The 21052-nt window shown below is 38.2% G+C and overlaps 1 protein-coding gene across 4 annotated transcripts in view; it reads left to right on the plus strand.

Moving 5' to 3' along the window:
- LOC141441531 (lipase member I-like) overlaps positions 1 to 17397 on the plus strand; it is a 34367-nt gene extending 16970 nt beyond the window's left edge. For 3 of the 4 annotated variants that reach the window (XM_074106295.1, XM_074106298.1, XM_074106296.1), the window contains exons 2-5: positions 5464 to 5573; positions 9778 to 9927; positions 12709 to 12862; positions 14509 to 17397. In XM_074106295.1, the coding sequence (XP_073962396.1) occupies positions 5468 to 5573; positions 9778 to 9927; positions 12709 to 12862; positions 14509 to 15178 (1080 nt within the window). In that variant the 5' untranslated portion in view covers positions 5464 to 5467 and the 3' untranslated portion in view covers positions 15179 to 17397. Of the gene's footprint in view, positions 1 to 2594; positions 2615 to 5463; positions 5574 to 9777; positions 9928 to 12708; positions 12863 to 14508 lie in introns of those variants that run through there. The other variant, XM_074106299.1, reaches the window with a different exon arrangement.
- The last annotated feature ends 3655 nt before the right edge of the window (positions 17398 to 21052 follow it).

The raw sequence follows: 21052 nt of genomic DNA on the forward strand, positions 1-21052 counted from the left end.
ACAGACAACAATACAATACATTAACTCTTTATTGCACACCAACACACATAGGAAGCAGTACAGAAAACACAGAGACTTTCTGAGGTAAGCAATAGGCGGCCTTATCGCTTCAGAGCGATCTCTTCCAGGCAACCTTTACAGTGGATGGATGGAGAAGTAAGGAATAAATTTTAGCAGGTGGTGAACAGAATTTTATCGTGACGTAATAAAGCCGTGGTTAACGTATTTTTAAATAATTCAAATAGGTACTCACATATTTTTTGTACTTGACTGTATGATATACAGTCGATTACACCAATTGACTAGGTAGAACTAGAAGAGATCTTTATTAGGCATAAGTTAGCCTTTGTAAATCTGTATCTTTGGTTTGGACAAAATGCGATGGCTAAGGGCCAGTACAAAAGGACTGCATTCCAACTGCAACGTTACCGCAACTGCCGACTGCTCATAAATTTTTGTCGCAGTTCGATTGGAGTCGGTACAACTGCACTCTGAATGCAATTGAAATGTATGGGCAGTATGTATGTATGTATGCATGTAAACTCTTTATTGTACAAAAGAAAATTAACAAAATACAACTGACAAACTTTAAGATACTTGTACAAAGGCGGACTTATCCCTTTAAGGGATCTCTACCAGTCAACCTTTGAGTGGATGAGAGGAGAGGAGCAATACGTTAGGGTCCGACAAAGGGTGAATTTAAGAGTTAAAATAATGGAAGCTACTATACAGTGCTTTAAACAATATAATACATAAACTACAATATAAATAAATAAACTACTATATATATGACCATAATACATACAGCAGCAGTCTGCATTTGGCAGTTACGATGCAGTTGGAATGCAGTCCGTTTGTACTGGCCTTAAACATTATCCACTGCATCTGTACTAACGTGCGTGCTTGACTGTGCAATCAGTACCTACTGGAAACATTTCCATAGATTTGCATGTTTATTGCCGTGCTGTTTTTATTAATCCAATATTCATGGCATTGAAAGTTTTCTACACACGCATACACAAACAAAACTTTTAGCAATTTTAGGTTTTAACGTTTGACAAAACCGGTACAATAGTGAGTTTCTATATCAATGAACTGAGTGAGTACTCTGTCGAAGTTGACAAAGTTATAATACTTATAATCGATGTTGTGCCGAAGTAGTTAATTTTCCCCTCATTCTGCCCTCTCATTCTCATCGTGAGAGAGGCTTGATGGGTTAATTTTCCCCTCATTCTGCCCTCTCATTCTCATCGTGAGAGGAGGCTTGATGGGTTAATTTTCCCCTCATTCTGCCCTCTCATTCTCATTGTGAGAGGAGGCTTGATGGTTAATTTCCCCTCATTCTGCCCTCTCATTCTCATTGTGAGAGGAGGCTTGAGGGTTAATTTTCCCCTCATTCTGCCCTCTCATTCTCATTGTGAGAGGAGGCTTGATGGGTTATTTTCCCTCATTCTGCCCTCTCATTCTCATTGTGAGAGGAGGCTTGATGGGTTAATTTTCCCCTCATTCTGCCCTCTCATTCACATTGTGAGAGGAGGCTTGATGGGTTAATTTTCCCTCATTCTGCCCTCTCATTCTCATTGTGAGAGGAGGCTTGATGGGTTAATTTTCCCCTCATTCTGCCCTCTCATTCTCATTGTGAGAGGAGGCTTGATGGGTTAATTTTCCCCTCATTCTGCCCTCTCATTCTCATTGTGACAGGAGGCTTGATGGGTTAATTTTCCCCTCATTCTGCCCTCTCATTCTCATTGTGACAGGAGGCTTGATGGGTTAATTTTCCCCTCATTCTGCCCTCTCATTCTCATTGTGAGAGGAGGCTTGATGGGTTAATTTTCCCTCATTCTGCCCTCTCATTCTCATTGTGAGAGGAGGCTTGATGGGTTAATTTTCCCCTCATTCTGCCCTCTCATTCTCATTGTGAGAGGAGGCTTGATGGGTTAATTTTCCCCTCATTCTGCCTCTCATTCTCATTGTGACAGGAGGCTTGATGGGTTAATTTTCCCCTCATTCTGCCCTCTCATTCTCATTGTGACAGGAGGCTTGATGGGTTAATTTTCCCCTCATTCTGCCCTCTCATTCTCATTGTGACAGGAGGCTTGATGGGTTAATTTCCCCTCATTCTGCCCTCTCATCTCATTGTGACAGGAGGCTTGATGGGTAATTTTCCCCTCATTCTGCCCTCTCATTCTCATTGTGACAGGAGGCTTGATGGGTTAATTTTCCCCTCATTCTGCCCTCTCATTCTCATTGTGACAGGAGGCTTGATGGGTTAATTTTCGTAAACATCGAGCAGTTATAGGTTCCGTTTTGTATATTAATATTGTTATTTGTATTTTCAATTGTACTAGGTCCCTTAAGATTCGTAATTTTGCTGACTTAATTAACTAATACGTAACCACCCGATGGTACCATGACGATAGTAAAGATTAGAACATTCCGAACGGATATGCGATGACGATGGACATGAAAAAGTTAATCACTTGTTGTCATTTAGTTAAAATAGTATAATTTACCATGAAATGACAGGTAATGAGGCGCCATTATATTGCGACATTATATTGATCTACCTACGTTAGATTAGTGCTGTAGTGATCACCGTGGCTCACACACATAAGTAAGTCCACTTTCTGAAAAAGAGATTTTTTATTAGGTTTCCGTATCCAAAGGGTGCCAGCGGAACCCTATTACTGAGACTCCGCTGTCTGTCTGTCCGTCTGTCTGTCAAGGGCTCAATCACTTGAGTCGTAATAATTAGACACTTGAAATTTTCACAGATTATGTATTACTGTGGCCGCTATAACAACAAATACTAAAAACAGAATAAAATAAATATTTAAGGGGGGCTCCCATACAACAAACGTGATTGTTTTTCCGTTTCTTGCTTGATATTAATAACGGCAACAGGTAGATGCTTGAAATTTAGTTGTATATCCTCCTGAGTCCTGACATTTTTCAACAAACTTAGCGCTTAAGACCTAGACGTTGGTGACCTGCCTTGTTATTATGGACATTATTTCTAAACTCTTAGAATTCATTACATATTCAATGAAAAATTTGTACTTTGTAAAGTACACTCGGCCGTTATTCTTAGTGTTAATTGGTCCTCTAATGGTACGGAACCCTTCGTGCGCACTTCGCACTTGGCCGGTTTTAATTACATTACTAATATTATAAAGAGGAAAGAATAGATTTGATTGCTTATTTGTTTGCATTGAATACGCTCGGAAACTACGGGACCGATTTAAAAAAAACCTTTCACCGTTGAGAAGCTACACTATCTCCGAGTGACAAGCTATAATATATTTAAAAAAATTAGGGATCCGTACTAAAACTTCAATAATGTAACCCAAGGTGTAAAAATGATCTAAAAAATACTTACATCGCGTGCGCTGCGAAAACTATTGATTGATAGAACAAAATAATGTACTATGACTTTGCAGTACCTACATATCATCATCAACTAGAATACAAGCTTTTTTTGCTGACTGTACTTTTTGTTGACTGTACTTGTATACCCAAACTACATTTGCATACACAATTTCAAGTCGATGCCATTAACCGTTGAAGAGTTCCGTCTTGTGGAGACGATCCTGGCCGACTACCAGGATGTCACTACCAGATTATTGTATTGTAACGCAATCTACATAAGTATACGAAATTTCAAGTCAATCCATCTACTGGAAGTTAATCGAATTCAACTTGCAAGATTTGATTACAGAAAGACATACACACAACGGGACAAGTAAAACTAAATAAAAGTTTGTAAAAAACTAAAAAAATTAAACTTTCTTTATAATTCTACTTCTTTAAGCCGCGAGCCGCACTCATATTATGCGAAAGTTTGTATCAAAGTCAAACCTACATCATTTATTGACATAAAAAAAATGTAATAAATGTCGTCTGTTTGTCTGTTACTTCATCACGTCTAAAAGACTGAACCGATTTAGATAAAATTCGGTTACAGATAGTTTAAGTCCCGGAAAAAGACATAGTAAGTAGAGTACACTCACAAACTTTCGTATTTATCAAATTCCGACAAATCTTTGGAATTTGGAAATATTTTTCTTTCACAAGAGTAAAGTCACTGGACAAAGCTATATCAAATATTTCGGGCCATTTAGGGACGAAATGATTTCGTCGTAATTCTGTATTTTGTATCCCGGTGTAATATTTACGGGTTGCGCGTTCATTAAATGCTTAACGAAGTTAATTATTATTTCTCTGTACTTCAGAAATATTATTTCTGTTTACAACCGACTTCAAAAAAGGAGGAGGTTCTATGTTCCAATGTTTGTATTTTTTTTATGTATGCGATTTTCAAAATTCTTTTTTTATTCGAAAGAATATTCTTCTGTGGTGGTCCCATTGTCACCAAGTCAAGATCTGATGATGGGATCCTAGGGAAATCGAGGGCAAATCTCAAATTTTATAGGCACACCTATGGCGATTTTGGCATTTTTAGCATTACGAGTAAGATTACATTGAGAAAGTATCGTTTGGTAACCTGGACCTGATGAAGAAGACCGTAGATGACCAATGGAACTCATAAGCTAAGTAATGCTCGCTCGTATATAAACGATCATGATTAATATACCTATATAAGCGACTAAGAAGAAGCTTTAAGTTAATGATTTTTGTAAACACACCAATATAACAGGTCCGAACGAGCTTGATTTTTTGCCGTTTTTTTGCTAATGTCTAATGTTGTTTAGATAATGGTACGGAACCCGTCGTGCGTGAGTCCAACTCGCTCTTGTCCGGTTTTTAGGGTTCCGAAGCCAAAATGGCAAAAACGGAACCCTTATAGTTTCGCCATGTCTGTCTATCTGTCTGTCTGTCTGTCTGTTCGTCTGTCTGTCTGTCTGTCCGTCCGCGGCTTTGCTCAGGGACTATCAATGTTAGAAAGCTGTAATTTTGCACGCATATATATATATATAAACTATGCCGACAAAATGGTACAATAAAAAATTCAAAAACATTTTTTTTAGGGTACCTCCTATAGACGTAAAGTGGGGATGATTTTTTTTTCTCAGCAAACCCTATCGTTAGATGGGTATTTTAAAACCATTAGGGTTTGCTAAGACGATTTTTCGATTCAGTGATATGTTTGCGAAATATTCAACTTTAAAGTGCAATTTTTTATTAAAATCGAGCGTCTCCCCCTTCTAAAACCTAAGCGGTGGGTGGAAAAATTTGAAAAAATTCAGAATGGTATTAAGTATATCAAACTTTCAAGGAAAACTATAACGGCTAAGTTTGCTTGAGAATTATTAGTAGTTTAAGAGTAAATATATAGCAGCCTAAGGTATAAAATTAGGTATATTTATGAACTATGGAAGATTCCGTATAAAATAAGAAATCCTTAGAAAAATATACTTAATTTTTTCGTAATGGCTACGGAACCCTATTTCGGGCGTGTCCGACACGCTCTTGGCCGGTTTTTAAATGTTAGCCTTGTTTCAGAGCAATGCCGCGAAGACTCGCTCTGTTGATGGTGGCGATGGCGGTCGCAAGTAGAGCCGACAGCGTGCTTCGCCCACAGTACGGGTATCCAGCCGGAATGATCCCAAATTGTGAGTAGTCCACCCCATTATCTAACGCTCATTTTGGGGGCAATAGTGATGTTGCTCCAATTAATTAGTTTGTTCAGTCACCAGCATTAATATCTGCCACAGCGGAGCGTGCAAAAATATCTGACACGTCCTTCCGGCCCTAGAAATAAGAGTCGTATGAGATATTTTTTCTAAGAGACTTGTTGTGTCAGATATTGGTGCTGGTGACTGTTCATTAATTACTTATAAAGAGTTATTTGTCAAAAGAACAACAACAACATTCCCCAACATTCCCGGAGCGTTACAACTTAGGGATCTTTCTAAAAAGGTCGGCAACGCACCTGTGATTCCCCTCGTGTTGCACTTGCGGGTGTCCATGGGCGACGATGATCGCTCTCCATCAGGTGACCCGTCTGCTAGTTTGCCCCCTCTTATATATATATAAAAAAAATCTTCTTTTGAGATTAAATAAGTAGTATTTTCTCTTTAACATCATAAAACATTTTTAACGTCTTCTAATTTTTTAAATCTATATCTTTGACATAAATTATTTTTTTCGAAAATCATTTATAGTAGATACCTATTTTTAAAATGGATTTTTACAAGCAGGCGACGAAGTTTGATTTGGAAAAAATATTGTTAATTTATCATGAAACACAATAATTAATGAAAAAAATCTTAAATTTCATCATAATTTAAAAAATCACTATAGCAGAGCTCTGTTAAGTATGAATCAGATCTTTTGACATGTTAGTGAGTGAGTAAATCAACGTAATTTTTTATCGATTCAGATTATCGAAAGTGCCCCATCACTTGCCCCCAAACTGAGCGTTAGATAACGGGGTTTAGCTGAGTAGCTACAAAGCCAGTTGTTTGACCTATGACTTTTCGGAAGTCGCAGGAGCGTAGTCGTTTGACCTTTGATTACTTCTCAGTGATGATAGTGGATCCGAGACCTGATGCTTCACTATAATATTATGGTTTATACCTCTAAAATTAAAATAGGTTCAGAGTTGCTCAGCTAGCTATGGAGAGAGCTATGCTAGGGGTTCTCTACGGGATCGAAGAAGAAATGAGGAGATACGTAGAAGAACGAGGGTCACAGACATAGCAAAACGAATTAGATCGTTGAAGTGGCAAGTTGTTAAATACTTGGATTGTAAGTTCTTAAATAGCATTGTAGATCTGTTTAAAAAATCTTTAGTGAGATTCTTACCAGTTTTTTTCAACAGAGGTTTATTCCGAACCGGTTGTAGATTTTTTGACAACTTTGATTTTGATTTAGTTTTTGGTAATTTTAAAATGGTGGAGCTAAAGGGGTTGACACAAAAAAATATGTTCTTCAATTTCGCGATATCTTTTATAAGTCACAGAACTTATACCTATAATAATTACGGTAATAACATAAATACAGTATTTTACAATATAATGACAATAATTTAACACGATGGCGTAATTACAATTAAGAGTACCTATTAGTCGATTGATGGCAGGATAAGCTGCAATGAGACGTATTATAAATACCAACGGTTTAACAATTACAGATCTCTTTAAGTTTCTTGCCGGATTCTTCTCAGCAGAGGTTTTTCCGAACCGGTGGTAGATTTTTTTTGACATTCATAAGTGTTTGTTATAGCCTAAATTGAATAAAGATATTTTGACTTTGACTTTTGACTTTGACATTATACATATTATCACTTTCAAATACATCACAGCTTGTTGGCAATGACATCAACTAAGTGACATAAATAACGGGCACAGTAGATAAAATATACAGTAGCAACCGTAAAATATTGCAACTTGGCGCGGAATTACACGTTTTTTTAAGTGTCTGTGGCCCTAGTTGCTGTGTAAGCTAACTGAAGTCATGAGTCGCAGAAATAAGCTTGAATATTCATAAAATAATCTTATTTTCAACCATAAATACCGACAAAGTTGCAGGCAAAGTTGTGACCAAAAACTGCAACATTGCCTAGAAGATTATTATCAATTGAATAATGCCATTAAAAAGGCCTAAGTATGTTATGTTAAATAAAATGGTTTCCAAATATAACATATAATTATAATCATTATATACCTATGTCGGCGGCCGATCGTAAAATCCGCCAGATCATGAAATTCCTACAAAGGCATGTCGCGAAATGGCGCCATTTCATAATATGCCTAGAAATTTCATGATGTGCCTAAACGTCACTAGGCAAATCGTTAAACGGTGAATTTTGAACGATATGGCGGATGTCCTTTAGCTAATTCATGAAATGGCGCCATTTCAGGATATGCCTAGGAATTTCGTGATTTGGCGAATTTTACGATCGGCCGCCGACGTCATAAAGAAAACTTCTGTTCAAATTTTCATTTTTTTAGCTTCAATTGCTGGACGTTGATGAGTGATGAGTTGGATATGATATTTTGCGAATATAATGTTTTGCGAATGTCATGTTTTGCGAATATCATGTTTTGCGAATATGATGTTTTGCGAATATCGTGTTTTGCGAATATCATGTTCAGCGACGGAAGGGTCAGGTTTACTTAATATTAAGTAACAGAAGCACAGTATTCTGTTTACTGTGGCATAGAAGTAGACCTTCACCGTTGCACTAAACAGATGATAATTATCATAACGAAGTTATCGAGTTAGATTACTGTTGAGTCAATATTTAGGTCTCATCGAACCCACCAATAGAGTAATTGACAAAATACAGTTGGGAATATTCCAGCATTTTTCACCGCTTGGTTCAACGTCAAAATAGTCAAAAGTGTGTTGTATTACAAATCGTCGGGGAAAGGGTAAATCCGCGTGTCTGACAAATTTCACCAATCCAATCTTTACTCCAAATTTGTTGAAATAAACCGTTCGTCCGGATTCAGTGAACGTTGGACCAGATGGCCAAGTGGTTAGAGAACCTGACTATGAAGCTGAGGTCCTGGGTTCGAGCCCTGGTCGAGGCAGATATTTGTGTGAATAATGCGAATGCTTGTTCTCGGGTCTTGGATGTATGCATTTAAGTATATATTTAAACAATCGCATTATAGAAAAGGTACAATTGAAGTACTTATACTAAACTGGTAGGACCTTGTGCAAGGTCCGCCTGGATTGCTACCACCATCTTGCTTGCTAATCCTGCCGCGAAGCACGAAGCGCGAAGCCGGTGAAATTACTGGCACTTGAGCTATCCCTATCCCATCTTAGGCCTCTAGGTTCGAAATTACTGGCCCTTGAGGTATCCCATCTTAGGCTTCTAGGTTTTATGGGTGGTGGTGAACTCTTACCATCAGGAGACCCACTTGGTCGTTTGCTATCCAGTCGAATAAAAAATAAAAAAACTATCCTAATAATAACTTAACTATATTATACAATTCCCCCAAGTCTTGACCCTGCGGAAGAGTGCCCATAAGGCTGAATGTATTTCCGCGCTGGGTTTTGACTCCAATACGTTGGGCGAGAAATGCACCAGCCCTATGGTCATTGGTAATTTCGAATTTATTTATTTTTATTTGACCCGAAAAGTTTGTGAGCGTCCGAACTCCACGGACCCAAATTTTCAACAGCAAAAGCCGCAAATATGTAGTCTTTAGAGAGCCCTGTATATTTGCGGCGTTTTGCTGTTTCAGCCTGGGCTGCTGCTCCGCCCGCCTTGATAGATAAGTATGTTTATCTACACCTATATAGTACGAGTAAATCCTCAATTATGCGTTCAAAAACCATAGGTAATGACCAGCATTACGACATTGGATTCTATTATGAACACGGCTGTATCGTAATGAGATTTCATACATCATTACAGCACGGGGGGGGGGGGGGCGCCGCGACCACGTGCAGCAGCAGGTCGTCGCGGGCGCAGCTCGTGGGGCAGATATACCTACCTAGTTCTCGTTAATGCAGGTCATTCTCAATTTGGGATTGGGAGGGATTTAATATATGGATATAGATAAATGATTGTATGCAACTGTACGTAATTAGGCCTTAAAACACTCATGTGACCCTATTATGAAACTCGGCTACGCCTCGTTTCATAAACCCACACTCGTGTTTTAAGGACCCCTATTACGATATAGTTGCATAAAATACTATTATCCGTTGCCTATTCATTTAAAACCATTCCCTGTAAAACTACACGTAGTGCAGATACGTAGTATGGTAGATAAGCAGATTTGTACTATCGTCGACGATTTGGTATTTATTAGTGGGCGATGGATTGGTAACGAGCTAACTTCCTTATCTCAGGTCCTGGCGTCATGAACCACTCCAGCATCAGCCCCCGCAGCATGCCCAAGTTGAAGGTCGTGCTTCATCAGCTAAGGCATGGCAAGATCACTACGAAGCCCATGCCCGTCATGGCTGCTGCCAGGATGATGGCTAAGGACAAGAAAATGGGTAAGTTTATCAAAATAGAAAATAATAGAAATAGAAACGTTTATTCGCTAATTCGCAAATTACATATTATAAGTACACAAAATAAAACAAGTATAAAATAAATATTAATGACAGTATTTGCGAAATCGCGAAACGGTCTCAGCTCAGCATAGTGTTTGGCCGTAGAGGCACGCTGGTCTTCAGCTGAGACCGCTTGGCGACTTCACGGAAGGCGACATAAATTCAAAAAAAAAAAGAAAAAGTAAATCTAAAAAGAAACAAATAGAAAGTAATATAATTTAATAGAAAGAAGAAAGAGAAAGAAAAGTTTATTTTGGCTCCAAAAATGTACCCCTAAAACTAAGACTAGAACTAGCACTAAAACTATGTTACTAGGTGACACAGCAGATACCAAAAAGGGTCTCCACTCAGCATGTGTTGCCGCACATTATGTGCAGTAACGCTGGTTTTCTGTGGAGAAATAAAATAATAACAATAATGAAAACAAACAGAACGCAAAACCAGACAAAAGACACGTGCACAATAATAAGTTATAAACATCACAGTAAAAGAAAGAGATCATTCACGAGAAAGATATCACGGATAGCGCAGTGGTTAGGGTCATATGAAGCTTCAGATCCCAGGTCCGCCGTTTCGATCATCGGGCAGATATTTGTATGAGTTCTTGTTGTAATACAAATTAAATCAGTGAGTACCTACGTTGTAGTCAGGAGTTGATGAGTCCAAAAAATGTGGCTTAAGATTGATATTTTATATAAGAACTAATTTTTTGAAAAGTTAATTAAGCTATTAATGAGGTTTTTCACGGAGGTGAAATATCGCTAGATGGCGTTAGTATCGTGAGGTCCGTTTGACGTTTGCTCGTGATTGGTTAAAAAACTAAATGAGCCAATGAGGGCTATGAGCGCTAGTGTAGCGTGAGGTCTCCGAAATGTCAAATCTCATAGTTTTTGGGTGAGCTACGCGGGTTTATTTATAATTAGAATAATTTTGTGAATATTTTGCAATATCTGAAATTAATTATGGCAAATATGCGTTCCGGGGCAATGAATGTCTATGGTCTGAGACAGTTTTGTCTTTCGGAAAGCTTTGTCCTCCCTTTTTTCCGAACAAAACGGGGACTATGCAACACTGTGGCATGCTCGATATTTTTATGGTACGGTTTTAAGGTGTATTAAATATGTTTTTAATCTAAACTTTGTTTTCACGCCCGTAATAACAGACTTTGAAAGCCATACTTAAAAACCCCACGCAACAGTGCGCCATCTAGTGAGACAAAAAACGATAGCCCTCATTGCAAGCAAACGGCAAACGAACTACACGATACTAACGCCATCTAGCGATATTTCACCTCTGTGAAAACCCTAATTATTGAAAGTGCAAACGATGATTGACTGTAAAATAAAAGCAAAATAATATGGATTTTAAAGTAAAATTCATTTACTCCATCCATACTGCTTTTACACTACTACTTAAACGAACAAAAACTGACAAAAACATATTGAAATTATATAAATGGCTTAAAAAACAAGTATAACTAAAGAATTCATGGAAATACTTAAATATAAATATTCTATGGTAAGGTTTGACAAAACGTATAATTACTTAAGAGAGAGCGTTTGAGTGTTAACATAAACAGAAAGAGAGTTCAAGTTTGTAACCTGACCTTTACCCAGCATATAGAATAATAGTCAATTAGTGAATTATTTGGCATTTAGTTTTGTTACTGAAGTTAAATAGAAACATCAAGCTTCATAGTCAGGTTCTCTAACCACTTGTCTATCCGGTCGTCAAATTGAAATTTCGTTTCGATACCATTTGTTGACCTTTCTTCTCTTTTAATATGCCGTCGTATACCTAGTCAGGTGCACAAATATAACCGACGACCATACAGCATACATTATTCATGTAACGACACCGGTTTACAGAATTGTTTCATTTAAATTCATCGGTGGACCTCCTTTATTTATGGACGAAATGTTATTGTTTACATTATTACAGTTTTATGTTGGACGTTCGCGTTTTTTTTAAACGTTGAATCGTTATATGTTCTGGGAACTGACTTGTTAATCTGCCTTTTATTTCTTATCAGTTTTTTAGTTCAGTTTTAGTTTAGTTATTCATTTTATATAATATTAAATCATATTGATTGAACATAAATGTCATGTCAATTTACAAGAATTTATATTGGAGTCGTCAAGGTAAGAATAATAAATATTTTTTATTAAGAATGTCAACATATGAAATAAGAACAACAATTAAAATTTTGACCATGATGCTACCGTGAGACTCACTCATATTAAATAATATTGTAACGGATAACTCACGTCTTAAACCGAGTTTAGCTCGAGTCGCGCGAGCAGAGCGGTGGCGCGTAGTGTGCGTGTTGCGGCAGCCGCCGAGTCGCGTGCTCCTGAGAAGAAGGGCTACGAAATAGCCCGAAACATGTCGAGCTAAACTCGGTTTAAGACGTGAGTTATCCGTTACAATATCATTTAATAACAATTAAAATACTTACCTAAGATTGGCTCTAGGGATTGACGTATCAAAAGTACAGAATAAAGTTAAAAATGTCAAGGTTAAAAATCAATAAGCACTTTTAACAGCAACTAGGTATATATATATATATATATATAATTGTTAAATCTTATAAAAATATAATTGTTATAATATTATATATATAATATATTTTTATATATATATATATATATATATAATTGTTAAATCTTACACAGTAAAAAAGAAAATACTAATTGAATAACTATTATATCTTGTCCTCAGACTTTCGGAACAAGAAGACGGTGTTATACGCCGTGGGCTTCTTGGACAGCGCCATCTGGCCGCACACGCAGGCCGTCGGCACGGCGTACGCGCGCCGCGGCTACAACGTCTTCCTCACTGAAACCTTCAGCTTCCTCAGTTATATCTATCCAAAGTGAGACTCATGTTTCTTTATAATCTTCATAATCATCATCAAGACATTCATACTATACAGCGCCGCTTGGTAGCTCGCGCACTGGCACTTCCTCACACAGAACTTCAGTTTTCTCAGTTATATCTACCCAAAGTAAGACTCATGTTTCTTTATAATCTTCATAATCATCATCAAGACATTCATACTATACAGCGCCGCTTGGTAGCTCGCGCACTGGCACTTCCTCACACAGAACTTCATTTTCCTCAGTTATATCTACCCAAAATAAGACTCATATTTCTTTATAATCTTCATCAACGTCATCAAAACATTCATACTGTACAGCGCCGCCTGGTAGCTCACGCACGGGCACTTCCTCACATAGACCTTCAAGCTTTCTCAGCTATATTTACCCAAACTAAGACTTATGTTTCTTTATAATCTTCATCAACATCATCAAAACATTCATCTCACCTATTATATGCTAATTAAGACGTATATTTCTTTCTAATTATCATCATAGGTAATGTCCACCACTAAAAATAGGGAACTATATTTTCTGTCACTTAAATTTTGATTTGTCACTAAACTGCGATACCCTAATTAGGTATAATATCTATCCCTAAGAAATATGTTAGTCATCATATTAATCAAAGCTGTCTCTAAGTATGAGTCATCAGATTAATGTAAACCTGTATCCTAAATTATACTTTGATCATCAAAATTCGATCACCAAAATAATAGATCTGTCACCTAATAAATAGATCAGTTCCTTAATTCGATGCTTCTACCTATTCTACTAAAACAGTTCTGGTTAGGTACGACGACGAGCGAAGCGAGGAGGAGTGTTAAGTAGAACTACGACCCTCATGGCGCGAGCCGAGCTAACGAAGCGAGCGTGCCGCGGTAGCAGCCGGCGAAGTGCCAAAACCGAACATTTTTTGCTAATATTGTATGATGAGTATATTTAAGCATGTATGTCTACCCGTTGTTTAGCACCCATAGAACAAATTTTGCTTAGTTTGGGGCTGGGTCAATTGGTGTAATTTGTGAGAGGATATTATTATTATTGTTTCATTCATTGTATATCATATCGTCAAATTTCAGTTCAATTATTTGATGATCAATATTATTTTCCAGTGATTATAATTAATTTTGAGGTAGCCATTTCTATATTGTTTGGTGATTCCGTTTTAGTGACACATCTATTATTTTGGAACCCAATATAATTATTTGATGATCAATATTATTTCAGAGTAATTGTTAATTAATATTTAGGTAAACGTTTTAATATTATTTGGTGATTTAATTTAGGTGACAGATCTACTATTTCAGGAACAAATATTATTTATTAGGTTGCCGAAAATGCATTTTTTAGGTGACTAATAAAATCATACCCCTAAAAATATACCTCTCCCAAATACTTGACCTAATGGTACCCAAATATCTCATGTCGATGGTCTGCGCAGAACTGTTGTCTGCTCTTTCAAAGGCCTATCTTTCAACCACTTATACCTAAACATCCAGCTGCTCCTAATAGTAATATTATTTTAAAATTCACAACTTTTACCTCTTACAGTATACCTACATTATGTCTTTTAGTAACCGATTGGTTTTCGGAAATTCCCAAATAAGGCACGAATCATACTTACTCCAATTATTTTCAGATCGGTGCGTCTAACGCGCGAGATTGGTCATAGAATGGGCGAGTTCCTCGTGAAGCTGACAGAACAAGGTCTAACTGCAGACAACCTGGAGCTAGTTGGCCTAAGCCTGGGCGCACACGTCGTGAGTTACGCCGCTAAGCACTTCTACAATGTGACCGGCACCAAACCGTCGCGGATGACAGGCCTGGATGTCTCAGGACCTTGCTTCAAAAGCCTCCCCTTAGAGCTAAGATTCAACCCAACAGACGCTGAAAGAGTTGATGCTGTCCACACAAATATAGATGGCTTCGGGACACCAGAACCTTTGGGACATGTGGACTTTTACGTCAACGGTGGAGAGTTCCAACCAGGGGATATACCTTACATTCCGTGTTTGATTATCTGCAGCCACGTCAAGTCTGTTTTATACTGGTGGCAGGCTCTAGAACACCCAAATATGTTCATAGCACAAAGATGCGAGTCTGTTCAAGCGGCAAGGTATTCTGAGTGCTTCAATAGTACTGACACTAACGTCGTCGGTATAGAAACAGACTTCAGCAAATCTGGCATTTACTATCTGGCGACAAGTAACACCTTTCCCTATTTCATGAGGGAAGAAGGGCTTAAAGCAGAAAATGAGGTCTATACGTCTTTCATTAAGCAGTTGAACAAGGCAGATTTTATAGTGTAGGAAGTACAAACATGTGAATATCATACTCTAAAGGCTTTGGGTGAAGCTCCATAAATACAGAGCAGAACAGAGATGTGTGTTACCGAGAGTCAGATCAATAGAAACTCCCACCAAAAATATTTCCAAAAATCAGGTTTTCTAACTCAAAAACTTTACTGACCATCAAAAAGAATGTAGAGGTATATACCTAGTGCCATCCACGAAGACGCGTGATTTTGACAAAATTAGACATTAATGACATTGTTCTGGGCATGCACCTGTCAATCGAGCTGAAAAGCGCTCAGGTCGTCCTGCCATCTCCTCTTGGGTCTGCCTCTGCTCCTATGCCCATCCCTCGGACCCCATTCGGTTACGATCCGTGCCTATCGGTCCGCGTGCATGCGGCAGACATATCCGGCCCAGTCCCACTTCAGCTTTGGCTTGGCAGGTGCATGCCCAGGACAGGGAAGAGTGGCGGAGAAAAGGGGAGGCCTTTGCCCAGCAGTGGGATATAATGCAGGCTACATAAAAAAAAAAGACATTGTATAAGAACCACGGCACGCGTCATCGTGAATGACTCTACCTATATAGTGCCACGTTGTCTTGTGTTAGGATCGTATTTCATTGGTTTGGTGAGTTCAAAGTTAAGTGAAAAGACGCTAAGTTCATGAATTACGCACTGTGTAGAAGAAGCACTGCGCAGAATAAGAAGAGTTTAGTCGATTTGGTCTCATGAATGATACTTTTTTTAAAAACATGACATGACAAGAGAGATCATACTGTTTTTGTTAAAAATAGTAAAATTTATTCACTCCACCCCAAAGTACAATACAGAGAGTATTAAGTAAAAACTATAGCTGGTAGACTTGTACGGTGGAGACTGGTGCCCGAACTAGGTGAACCTGTATGTCGGGTCACCAGTTCTCTAGTCCTCGGATGCCTACTACCACAATTATTAAACCTTAAAAGGTTTGTTAAACTATAAAAGATTACTTAAAATAAAAGGTACGTAGGTACCTTGTGCAAGGTCCGCCCGGATTGCTACCACCATCTTGCTCGCTAATCCTGCCGTGAAGCAGCAGTGCTTGCACTGTTATGTTTCGGCGTGGAGAGTAAACAGCCGGTGAAATTACTCGCACTTGAGGTATCCCATCATAGGCCTCTAGGTTGGCAACGCATCTGCAATACCCCTGGTGTTGCAGATGTTTATGGGCGGTGGTGATCTCTTACCATCAGGAGACCCACTTTCTCGTTTTCCACCCAGTCGAATAAAAAAAAACATATATTTGGTGGTCATTAATGCTTTTGAGGTAAGGATGGAGTATTTAAAAAAAATGACATGTGCAAGCTTCAAATTAGTGCCCTGTCGCTTGTCGCTAACTGCGCGCCCGCGACGTGCGCCCGCGCCGGCTAGCGTCAGCCCTAATTACAAGATATATCAATATCTGAATCTCATTTTAAGATACGGAGCGTTTCTAATGTTAATTGGCTGTGTTCTCTTGTATACTAAACTAAAAATGCCAGCCTTACTTTTTAGAAGGCATGGAAATTTAAGAACCGATTAGACAATTAAGGTGCCGATTCACTATTTAAAACCCGACGCCACGGCCAATCCGTGTCAGTACTAATCCGTCCCATATGTTTAATATGGTCAGATACAGATAGAGAAATGCGTTGGACGACGTGGCGTGGCGTCGCATTTTAATGGTATGTTTCCGCCTTTATCTTGACAGTGACTAAGTATGTTTAGTGCCTGGCCAGTGGCCACATCACGGCGCGGCGTTGTAACTGACCCTATTCTACGAAGTGCGAAGTTCGTTCGTATCTTGCCGTCCCGTTGGCGCTATAAAATGAAATGAATTTATTTGCTAAGAATACAGTATTCAAATGGATGTTATTATTGTTTGCCCAGAACTCAGTCATGTATTCAGCTATTTTTAACAGTTATTTTTTACATTTATCTGATTTTACATGTCTCCAGAAAATATTTCACGCTAGAAAAACATTCGTCAAGAAGCCAGCGATTTAATTTGCTTTTAAATAAATTCCCCTGAAGAGATCCTATATCTTCGGGTACTCCTTTTTATAACTCAATGCACATATTAAAGTTTTAGTAGAAGGTTCCTCCCCTTCAGTCTCGTCTCTCTTTGCGTAGCTTTCCCTCGCTTTCGGAAATAATGCAAATTATTGTGCACAAAAACGCACACCTCCCTTATGTATAAGCATGGCATATACATAAGGGATATGGTATTTAATACAAGGGCACAGGGACGGTACGATACGAACTTCGATTTTTGGAATTTCGTAGTAGCCCAGCTGGAGTGCGGCACGTTGCCACGTCATGTTGATTGCACGGTGCCGAGCACTTAACACGTCTTGCATCTTGTAGCAGACCGCACGTAACGTGCCGCACGCCGGCGCTGAGATAGTTCACGTTATAGAGCCATGCCGTAGCGATGTGGCCGGACCTTTAGTATTAGTATAGCTTTAGTTTTTGTGTCAACATGTCAGCTAGCCTGTGTCCGCGGTTTTAAAAACTACTATAAGGTGTTTTTTAAATAATCCGGTAAGTATATTACCCCAGCAGATTGTGAACATCCCTGTTAACTGCTGACTTGATTGACACTTAGTTTTAACTGTGATTCAATGTACAAAAATGTGTATATTAACTTGACTGTGAGACTAGGTTATGTAGTTTAACTACTTTAAGTAATTATGTAGTCTAATGTATTATATATTATATCTTAACATCAATGAAGTTTGTGTACTTACTTAACTTTATCTTACATGTGCTGGTAGGGGCCAATTTATTACTTAAATTGATTAGGTCTTTACCTTAATTAGGTCGCTTTCTTCGTCTCGCGCATTGTGGTCGCAACTGTACGCACTTTATTTATTCCTCTACGATTCGCTCGTTGTGGTACCTAGGTACCTAATTTTGCAAAACCGAAATTGACAGTAAAAGTGACCAATTACATAACCGAAATCTCTGTTCTTGTTCTTGTTCTGTTCTCTGTTCGTACCACTAGGGGATTCCTGTATCCTTGGGTACCAACGGACAAGGGGGGGGGGTGATTGGCACCGGAACAATACAATACAAAGACTCTTTATTGTACACCAGAAATAGTAAGCGATACAGAAAACAGATAAACAGAGAAAAAAATTACAAGGTAAGCATTAGGCGGCCTTATCGCTTAAGAGCGATCTCATCCAGGCAACCTTTTTGGTACTATTTGGTGTGGAGATTGATATCCTGTGAAGGACATTAAGATAATTTTGATCCCGAAAAATTGCATTTTATTTATCGCAGGATACAGGAATTCTTGGTAGACGGAGGAGCGGGTAGAAGCGAGTGTTATTAAATTGTAAATCAAGGATTCTTAAATAAAAAATACAAGTAGGACGATAATAATTAACTAGGTATTTAATAGTAGATTATTGTCGTGGCCTGGAAGTAGGCAATAGCTGGATGAGTATGAGTATTAAACGGACGAGCTTGCGAGTCTGTTTAACTAATACGAAGCCAGCAATTGCTATTCCAGCCGAGACTAATATAAGGCTTTTCTCAAAAATGGTGAATAATTCTGAAATAGAATAAACTTTTTCTCAAAATATATTATAAAATTTAATTTTATTCCAATATTCTTCATATGCTTTCCGGCCTTTTTTCATTAAAAATAAACTGCAGGTGTATTTTTCCACCGAAAACACCACAAGCTATTTCAGACCCAAAAGAGTCCGGAGTTCCAACAAAATATCTGATACCGGCCATTAGACTTGGCTGTATACGACTTGTGCCAACATTTCCATGGCCTTTTTTAAAAAAAAACTGACTTATTGCAGGCGCGCCTGCAATCTTTTTAACTTTTTAATTTTTCGCTGATCATAAACTATGCACTTCACCTTCTGTTATGTAAAGAATAATGTCAACTTTTACGGACATTTTTGAGAAAATGTTTTTAAAGTCGATCGTCCATTTTATAAATGGGTTTAATTGTTATTGTATCATTACGATTTGAAAACGCATTTTTAAATAAATCTTTTGCGATATTTCATAATTTTTGAACAAAGACTGTTATGACGTCATGGTTACCAGATTTATTTAAGAAATGTGATACATTTAGATTTAAGCATAATAAATAAACTAACATGACTACTTTGTTCTTTTATTATTCAATTTTAACGCCTGACTCTAAAGTAAGAGCAAAGAGAGTAAACATCTCTCTCCATGACTTGTTGCTATTCGTAAATTGTAGACGCTCTAATATTTTGGATAAAAGAGAGTTGGGATGTAGTTTAAGTTCCTCGATATACTTAGGTAGGTACTCGTAATTTTAACTTTTTATTTGTTTTATGTTTTAATAGCCGTGGTGGCCTAGTGGTTAGACCTATCACCTCTCAAGCAGAGGGTCGTGGGTTCACATCCCGGCTCGCACCTCTGAGTTTTTCGAAATTCATGTGCGGAATTACATTTGAAATTTACCACGAGCTTTGCGGTGAAGGAAAACATCGTGAGGAAACCTGTACAAACCTGCGAAGCGATTCAATGGTGCTTGCGAAGTTCCCAATTTCAGTTGCTGCTATTTTATGATTGAGTATATTTCTTATAGGACATTGCCTTTGTACATTCGTCTTTTTGGACATAAATCTTCCAAAGACCAAAACCGGTAGGATATCACAGCTTTTTCCTGATTTCAACATGCAAATGAAATTACTAGCAACGCTTGCATTCCAAGCAGTGACTCACAAAGGCTGTCAAACCCAATCTTTTTTTCGCGAATAGAATGTCAAAGAACCGTAGCAGCACCTTGTAATCTGTTCTTGTCACATTGACGTTTTCATCTACACGGTAGGCGCTCCGTAATATCACCGGCGTTCAAGCTGGCGCCGCAAAAACTGCCTAAAGTCCCTGAGTTATGGGCTAGTTTTGATTAACGGGATGAAGTAGAGGCAATGATTCCACGATTTTCTTTTCCTAGCGATATTTTTGGTGCAAACGGAATCGTCTTACAGAAAGTGTGCCTTTGAATCTAATGAATAAATATCATGGGACAGTTGACACTATGCTTAACCTAGTCCCAAAGCAAAGCAAAGTTTGTAATATGGGTACTAGGCAACGGATAGACATACTTATACAGATAAATACATACTAAATTAAACATTCAAGGCCCTAGACCAAACATTCGTATTATTCATACAAATATCTGTCCCAACCGAGGATAGAACCCGGGACCTCAAGCTTCATAGTCAGGGTCTCTAACCACTTGGCCATCCGGTCGTCATAATAGAAATCGTACTGTCTGATACATAAGGTTAGACTGATGATAGTTTTAAATCAAATATGGTATAATATATGTTGAAAATAGCCTGAATGGCTTCGAGAAAAGGCCCCCAGATTTAAAAAAAAAACCAGCCAAGAGCGGCTCGGACATGCTAAAGATAGGGTTCCGTAGCCGATACGAAAAAATAAAGCAAATATTGTTCTAAGGTTTTTGTATTTTGTATCTTCGAAAATCTTTGTGCGCGTATTTTATTTAGGCCTCGTGAAAAGGTATTCATCAGGTCGGAACAAACCTGGAGATAGCGCAGGTTATTTGAAGATGCCTGGATTGGGTGAAGCCTAGAAAATGCCGTCTATAGAGGTAATTGGTTGATGGAAGATTTCATTATACTTAATTCATGATAGGGTGGATGAGGTCTTTTAATAGATAATAACTTTGTTTGTTTCTTTATACTCTTTATTGTACAAAAAGGAAAAACAAAAAGGTAACATAAAAAAAGTAAAGTGTAGTAAGCCGTGGTGGCCTAGTGGTTTGACCTATCGCCTCTCAAGCAGAAGGTCGTGGGTTCAAACCCTGGCTTGCACCTCTGAGTTTTTCGAAATTCATGTGCGGA

Source organism: Choristoneura fumiferana, chromosome 24, assembly GCF_025370935.1.
Source record: "Choristoneura fumiferana chromosome 24, NRCan_CFum_1, whole genome shotgun sequence".
Lineage (NCBI taxonomy): Eukaryota > Metazoa > Arthropoda > Insecta > Lepidoptera > Tortricidae > Choristoneura > Choristoneura fumiferana.